We start from the raw sequence: 8,373 nt of genomic DNA on the forward strand, positions 1-8,373 counted from the left end.
ATTCCTACTAAAGCAAATATCCTACTGATTAGGTATCAAAATACAAGGTGCAGCATGAATGAGCTTTTATGCCAAATAAGATTACAACTTGATGCAGACAGATGTCTTGGCTGCATTCTGTCTTCAGCAAAGGCCCTCCCTTCTCTTTTGGGTGTGGGCTTTCTAATCTGTACTGGACTCCACTGTTCTGGCGTTAGTCATAAAGATCCTTCATGCATTACTCTTGAACATCCTTCAAATCTTGATGCTCTGATCAGTAAATAACCAGGAATGTGGCTTATAATAAAGTGGAAAGTGCTCTATTAAACTTCCTGCCTTACATGTAAGGATAGAAAAGAACCCTGGGAAATACCTAGTATTGCTTCTCTCGTGAGGAAAGGAAAGTTGAGTCTGCTGACTGAAAGGTAAGCTGCAAGAAGCCTGATCTATGATTAGAAGACAGGGCTTTTGATTTTTAATAACACAGCATCCTTTCACACACATCCTTTTACACTTTTTTTTTAAAAGATGTATTTATTTTTGCATACAGAACTGGGGTACAGGCCAGAGGTCCAGGGGCAGTGAGAGGATTCACCAGAGACAGAGTGGGGAGCAGAACAGGCTGACTGATGAAGTACACTGCTGAGTGGAACAGCAGGTGGGTCAGGAGAGGTCTGCCTCGCCATGTGTATCTCCTGCAGGGCAGGCGGGGATCAAACTCATGCAGAAGTGGCTTTAGCTTCTCAGTGCTGTGCTTTAACCCGCTGCACCACCAGGGAGGGCCCCCTTTTACATTTTTACAAGTACCTGAATATTTTCAAGTTTTTTTCCCAATCAAAATTAGTCAATTGTCCAATAATGTCTTCACTCAGGATCTGGTGCTCCATCATGGTCAAGTGTTTATTGTTCTGCTCGTTCTGACATGTAGACCGGAGTCCACATCAATGGGCACAGGAAACAGAACCTCTCTCATGGAGTTCATCTTGCTGGGGCTCTCTTCAGATAAGCATACCCAGGTGCTGCTGTTTGTGCTATTTCTCATCATCTACCTGCTCACTGTGCTGGGGAATCTGCTCATTATCGTGTTAATTCAAAATGACTGTCGGCTTCATAAGCCCATGTACTTCTTCCTTAAAAACCTGTCATTCACTGATCTTTGTTTCTCTACAACAATTGTCCCCCAGATGTTAGTCCATTTGCTGGTAAGAAGAAAGACCATTTCCTTTGCGGGGTGCTCAATTCAGATGATTTTTTTCCTAATAGCTGGTTGTACAGAGAGCTCCCTCTTAGCGGTGATGTCCTACGATCGCTATATTGCTGTCTGCAAGCCCCTACACTATCCCACTCTCATGACTCAGAGGCTGTGTGTCCAGTTGGCCATGGCATCTTGGGCCAGTGGAGTATTTGTGTCTGTGATAGACACATCATTTACATTATGTCTCTCGTACCACAGAAAGAATGTCATCAATCATTACTTTTGTGAGCCCCCTGCCCTCCTCAAGTTGGCTTCAGAAGATACTTACCGAACTGAGATGGTCATCTTTGCGATGGGAGTGCTAATCCTCCTTGGGCCAGTCTCCCTTATTCTTTTCTCCTACTGGAATATTATCTTCACTGTGATTCGAATGCAGTCGGGGCAGGGAAGGGTCAAAGTGTTTTCTACCTGTGGTTCTCATTTCATAGTTGTTCTGTTCTTCTATGGCTCAACAATATTTACCTACATGCGGCCAAATTCCAAGAAGATGAACGAGGGAGATAAGGTGATCTCTGTTTTCTACTCAGTCATAACATCTATGATGAACCCCTTCATTTATAGCCTGAGAAACAAGGAGGTGAAGGAGGCATTTTGGAAACTCTTTGGCAGAAAGAGCCTATGAAAGGCAATGATCTTTAGATTGCAATATGATTACAAAGACACTTGAGAGTACTTAAACATCTCTGACAAATTTCCCTTGTTTTGACCACTAATTAGTAAACTCGTATAGATTATACATTCAGGGTGTTTCCAGATTGTCAAATGGCTCTTGTTCAAGCTGGTTCCCTATGGTTGCAACTTTTAAGTCTCAAGGCACCCTTTTTATTTTTTGACTTTACATATTATAAAATAAGTGAGTATAATAAAATCTATTAGCACGTTAAAGATGATCTTCATATATAATGAATTATTTGTTTTCTATAATATAATATAAAATAAGTGAATATAATAAAGTCTATTAGCACATTAAAGATGATCTTCATATATAATGAGTTATTTGTTTTCTAATCTGCCTTCACCTAAAGATATTTCCTTCTGGTTCTATTCATGCCTGAGGCCTTGTTCCCTGCCAACCTGATCTGTAGTCACCCACAGGTCTTGGATGATGTCCCCATGCTCTTCAATTGCCAGAGGGAAAATGTTAATGACCACTTTACCATAAAGTTCTTATTGTAAGGTCCCAGCAATAGAATAAGACAAGGACACAGAAGTAAGAGAGGGGAAGGCTTTATTGTGCTCCCTGGCAGGCGGTCTGCAGGATCCCCAGAGGGGGCCTTGGAGTCCTGCTCAGTGTACAGGCTGGGGGTCAGGGCTGGGGAGGTAGTGGAAGAGCCACAAGGTCCTTGGTTGTGGTCCCGTTTGTTCAGGGTCTTTGATCTTTATCAGGGTGGCTATCTGGGCTAACATCCTGACGCCAGCTCAGCAGCTATCTCATCTTGATATCACCTAATATTCTTCCTTTTACCACTCTGGGGGCCTGGGTGAAGGGCTTGGGTGGGGGCCTTGGGGGAGGGGACTGGGTGACCTTTCACTTTTCAGACAGCTTTTTTTACATTTAATCATGAGGAGTTCCCAACACTGTGAGAGTCAATTCTACTCTGCATTGGGGAGAGAAGAGATGTGGTCATAGACAACCAGGTACAGAATGTCATATTCCAGAAACATTTGGTCTTTTACATTCTATTTCTTTCCAAAGACAACATGTGGCTCCAGAGAACACGATGAGAAGCCCCCTGCCTAGAACTCTGTGGTCACAGGCCCAGGTGACACCCACATGCCTCAATGTCTGCTCAGGCACATCTCCACCTTTCTGCAGACTGGTTGTGCCAGTGCCCTTTAAGTTCTCCTGTGGAAAAGGAAGTAATGGCTGACATGCATGAAACCCTCCCAAAATAGGGATGGCTCCATAGAGTGGCATGCAGTGGCTCTAGCCATGTTCAGTTTGTGCAATATGCACTTCTTCACTGAGTAAACAGTGTCATCCCTTCCCCTGCGCTCGACGAAATATGTCCAACCCAGAAATGAATGGGAGTTAAGCCAACACTTTGCTGATTGTGGAATCCCTGGTGCAGGACTGCTGGGCCATGGAAGCACAGCTGGGCCCCTCTCAGCCCTGCCAGTAGCCCCAGGGTTCCCATCCCGCCTGACATCCCTTGCTGTTTTGCCCCACTGACACAAGCATGCCCCTTACTGCTGTTTTGCCCCACGTCTGTGACCAGCAAGAAAGAAAGAAAGACAGGAGGCAGAAAGGCTGAGCAAGCAGAATTGCTTCTGGGCAGCAGCAGACAGAGCCCCCTAGAGAGGGGTCCGCAGCTACTGCCAGCCCTATAAGGGGGAAGGGTCTCTTATATAGATTCTAGACTCATCACTGTGTCGTTATCACCTTCTTCTAGTCCCATCCAGATGCAAGGCCCCATTAATTGGATGCAAGGCCCCGTTAATTGGATGCAAGGCCCAGTTTATTACCGCCTTATCACCCTTGGATGCAAAGCCTAATTTATTACTGCTCTTATCCAGTCCTGTCAGTAAATCTCCGCACTTGGTCACTCCCAGCAACTGCCACTTCACTCAGTGCTTATATGTTTCCCTGGTTCTCCATCCATCAGCACAGCCTTTAGTCATTTTTCCTGTTGCCCAGGGAGAAATGCAGCTACCTACTGACACCTTTTGGGAAGTATCAGTAATGACACAAATATCATACTATCGGTGACTGGTGATTAACCATGGTACCATGGTTTTAGCTGCTGCATCATCCATCGTCATGTTAGTGGCCTCACCTGAGTCTCCATACTAGTTGAGAAGTGATGATTTTATTTTGTGTGTTTTTTGTTTTGTCCCAACTTCTGTGACCGGCGGCAAGAAAGGAAGGTGGGGGGCAGAAAGGCTGAGCAAGCAATTTATTGCTCCCAGACAGCAGCTGAGACAGAGTCCCTAGGGTGGGGTCCGCAGCTACTACCAACTCAATATAGATCCTAGGTTCACATTCCAAAGGGTGACTGATCATCGCTGTGTCCTTTGATGTAAGGGACAGTTCGTTATCAAACTTGGATGTGAGGCCCAGTTTGTTATCACCTTCAGCTAGTCCCATCCTGGATGCAAGGTCCTGTTAATTGGATGCAAGGCCCAGTTTGGATGCAAGGCCTGATTTATTATTGCCCTTATCCAGTCCCTCAGTAAATCTCCGCTTTTGGTCACTCCCAACAATTTTGTGTTCATACTTTGGAAAGGTCACCCTATCGCTGCCTGCAGAGGGGATAATAGGTGGACACTAACGGGCAGTCAGAGAAGCAGTCAGGGTGAGCTCCAAGAAGTAGCCCAGGGCAGAGGGGTGGCCTTCCTCAGGGCTTCAGGGGTGGAGAGGAAGCCCTGGAGGTTAGGCTGGGCTTTTCCTGTCTTTGATTGTCTTGCAGGAACAGCAGTGCAGGCAGGCGTGTGAAAAACTAGGAAGAAAACCCCTCCAAGTGTTACATGAGGAAAGATCAGATTTTGATAAGTTTACACACAGTCTCAGAGAGTGATCCCCACGAAAGGTGGAGGTCTTGTTCCTTGCCCAGAATGTTAGGTTCTGCAACAAAGGCTCGATGGTTAAGACAGGTTCATATTTATAAACATTTGTATATGTGTGAGAGTTCTATTCACCCCAACACTGGGCACTTTAAGCATTCTGACAGAATATGAAACCCCAGTGGTCCTGAGATTGGCTTGAGAAATAGTAGCATAATTCCCATACATCACAGGATGAGATTCAGTTCATTTAGTTTGGGATCACAGTAAAAATGCCCCAGGGTATCTCTCACTCTAGAAAGTTAAAAAATGTTAACAACGCTCATTGCTCTAGGGAATGCTTGTTTACAATGGCTTTTAGGACTTCAGAGTTAAGCACTTCCTTCCAGGAAAATATCTTCAGACTGGTTCCCTAGTGAAGTTGGGATTTTAATTAGATGCTGTTTCATTCCTTGTGCTAGAATAAGACTCCAAACCCATGGATGCCCAACCTTCATGTTATTTGGAAAATGGCTGTGGAGGTTGCCTGTAAGGATTAGCAGATTTTAAAAGCCACAACTTCCTTCCTCATTCCTTTGATCCTTATCCCTGACCCCTGGGCTTCCTTCTGGTCCTCCAGGTGAGGTTGGGTGGGTGATTAGGGGCAAACTAATCCTTCTTTTCCTTCTGGAAAGTTGACTCTGCTTATTGGGCTTTGCCTTCCCCTGGCTTCTAGAGGCAATACAGTCTATTTTTGCTGTTTCTCCTAAGAAAGAGCCTCATGAATCCTATCCCCAAGTCCTCTGAGGAGGTTTAAGGTATTGACTCAGTAGGTAAGTGCAAAGGCTGTGGCCGAACTCTGCCTCTTCTTTTGCCCAAACGTTGATCAGCATTAGGACCACAGCCATCTTTGTTTAATGGTACTGAGAGTATAGTTTATTTATGAATGTTAAATTCATGTATACACATGTTCTGCAGTATTTAATACTTACTTTCCTATTAATTTACTTGTACATTTTGTGTGACAAGGATATTAATCTTTATTCGCAACATGTTTCAAATTTACTTTTCCATGTTATTGTTATTTTAAAATTTGGGTTTTTTTAGGAAAAGCAGAGGTTTATTCCCTGACTTTCCTGAGGCGTAAGCAAAATAAAACTGCTTACTTTTACGTATATAATGTGGTGTCTGGGTATAAATGTACATTATGAAATGACTACAAGCTAAGTAATATCCACCAACTCATACAACTACCTTTCTAAAGATTTTTTGATTATGACAATTCATATCTACTTTCTGAGCAAATTTTAATTATATAATATGTGTTAATCACTAGCTACTCTACCATCCTCTGGATCTCCAGAAATCATTGATCTTGCTTAGTGAGACTTTGTACCATTGGGCCAATCATTCCTCATTTTCCCTAACCCAGTCCTTTGTGACCAGCCTCCTACTCTTCAACGAGCTTGAACTTTTAGGTTCCTTATATATTATTCTTACAGAGCCATTAGTGCTTGTTATTTCCCCCTCAAATAAAGTGTTTTATCTTTCTCTTCTTGTTACTGAACGCCAGTCTCAGTTACCCTCAGCCAATAAAAGGAAACAGAGTTTGAGGAAAAGGAAAGCGGTTTTATTTGTCGACAAATGAGGAGGGCAGCAGACTCATGTCTGAAAGGCCACCGTCCCGCTCTTTGGCAGGTTACAGGGCTATTTATACAGTGTTCAACAAAGAAAAGGGGAGGTGGGCGAGTGTCCGCAAAGGGGAGGGAGTAAAAATTAGTGCTGGGATGGAGACCAGTGGGCACCAGCTTTTATTTACACAAAGACAAACAAAAATGGGAAATCAGCAGAAGTAATGGGGAGGGGACAGGGGGCAGCACAGGGAGGAAGAGGAGTCGTAGTGGCCAGCTTTCTCACTATTTGCTTTTGTTTGGGATTTCCTTTCCTTGACCCTAAACCTGTCAAAAGAAGAGAAACTGCAAGGAAAGGAGAGAAAAAAGTAAACCCACAGACAATTAAGAAGTCTGGGAAAACCAACTTCATCATAAATTTATCAAAGGACACAAATCTGCAAATGCTTATCTGAGAGCCCATGTACTGTATCATTCTTGTGCTTTTCTTTGTGTATGTGTGTGTGTGTGTGTGGTGTGAAAAGAGTTAGAACCAACGACAGACCGACAAAGACTCAAAAATTCAGAACTGCAGAAAAATGAAAAGAATTTAATACACTCGCGAGCGGGCTCGAGGTGAGGGGAAGGCCAAGAGCCCCGAGCTATTACAGTAAGCAGTTTTTAAACAGTATTTTAGGGAAGGGAGGGGGTACATTTCAGAGGCATGGAACGAGGAAGTTACAATGGTTTTTGGGATGGCGACCGGATGTCGCTGTTTTTCCGAGAGGTAGTTATCTTTTGGTCAAAAAGGAATTCTTCCCTGCTGAACAAGTCGGGCCTGGTCACAGAAAAACCTCCTTATCTTTTTGGTCAAAAGGGAATTCTTCCCTGCTGGACAAGTCGGGCCTGGTCATAGAAAAACCTCCTTATCTTTCTCGTTTTTACAGGTGGTGTTAACACTACACAGAAGATTATCCAGTCTTTCTCATTCTTGGTTTCTCTGTATTTCATGTTCTGTGACACTTAACATCTGTATTTTTTTTTTTCACCTTCCACAACACACCTGTTCCCAATCCCCATTAGCCTCTCCCCCCCACTCTCTGCTTTTTCCTCACTGTTCTCCCAGGTAATCATTATATTCTTTCAGCAGAGTTCATGAAATAGTCCCACTATTCTCTGTGTATGAATGTTTTTTGGATGTTTATAGTCTAAAGATGAGTGAACCATCTGATACATGTCTGTCACTTTTTTGCTTATTTCACTCAACATAATCACCTTAAGGTACATTTATTTTGTGCTAAATGCCACCATTTTATCAGATTTGAAATAATTTTCAATTGGAATAACTACTAATTTCAAAGAAAACACTGCTTTCTGACATGTAGAGTGATAATAGATTAAAAAGGATTTATCGATGCTAGTTCATAAATTACCTAAGTTTATCAAATTTTAAGAAAAGTAACTGACAACTATTTTTTTCTTTTGCTAATCCATGAAGAATAATCATATTTAGATATTCATGGGAGAAGACAACCGAACCTATGTGACTGAATTTGTCTTCCTGGGCCTTTCACAGGATCCACAGACACAAATCCTGCTCTTCCTCCTTTTCCTGGCCATCTACCTGCTGACAGTGCTGGGAAATCTGCTCATCATCGTGCTCATCCACGCGGACTCTAGACTCCACACGCCCATGTACTTTTTCCTTAGAAACTTGTCCTTTGCTGACCTCTGCTTTTCTACCACCACAGTTCCCCAGGTGTTGGTCCATTTCCTGGTGAAGAGGAAAACTATTTCCTTTGCTGGATGCTCTACACAGATATTTGTTTTTCTTCTTCTTGGTGGTACGGAGTGCGCCCTGCTGGCGGTGATGTCCTATGACCGCTACGTGGCGGTCTGCAAGCCCCTGCACTACTCCACCATCATGACCCACTGGGTGTGTGTCCAGCTGGCCGCAGGGTCCTGGGTCAGTGGGGCGCTTGTGTCTCTGGTGGACACCACGTTCACATTACGTCTCCCCTACCAAGGCAACAACATCATTAACCA

General features: G+C 43.6%; 2 protein-coding genes across 2 annotated transcripts; both read left to right on the forward strand.

The window, feature by feature from the left end:
* Positions 1-923: 923 nt before the first annotated feature.
* LOC101635674 (olfactory receptor 2D3-like) lies at positions 924-1,856 on the forward strand. The gene has a single exon (XM_004683628.1). The coding sequence runs from the start codon at positions 924-926 to the stop codon at positions 1,854-1,856; it is 933 nt and encodes a 310-aa protein (XP_004683685.1).
* Positions 1,857-7,846: 5,990 nt separating this feature from the next.
* On the forward strand, positions 7,847-8,371 carry LOC101621728 (olfactory receptor 2D3-like; the record flags this gene model as incomplete). The annotated part of the gene is made up of 1 exon (XM_004683095.2): positions 7,847-8,371. A coding segment is annotated over exon 1 (525 nt), but the record flags the coding sequence as incomplete, so codon positions are not given.
* Between the last annotated feature and the right edge of the window lie 2 nt (positions 8,372-8,373).

The sequence above is a fragment of the Condylura cristata genome, unplaced genomic scaffold (genome assembly GCF_000260355.1).
Source record: "Condylura cristata isolate star-nosed mole 26May11 unplaced genomic scaffold, ConCri1.0 scaffold00015, whole genome shotgun sequence".
NCBI lineage: Eukaryota > Metazoa > Chordata > Mammalia > Eulipotyphla > Talpidae > Condylura > Condylura cristata.

What these genes read in the sequence shown, in the direction of transcription:
- LOC101635674 (XM_004683628.1), top strand. Translation starts at nt 924, where the DNA reads ATGGGCACAGGAAACAGAACCTCTCTCATGGAGTTCATCTTGCTGGGG.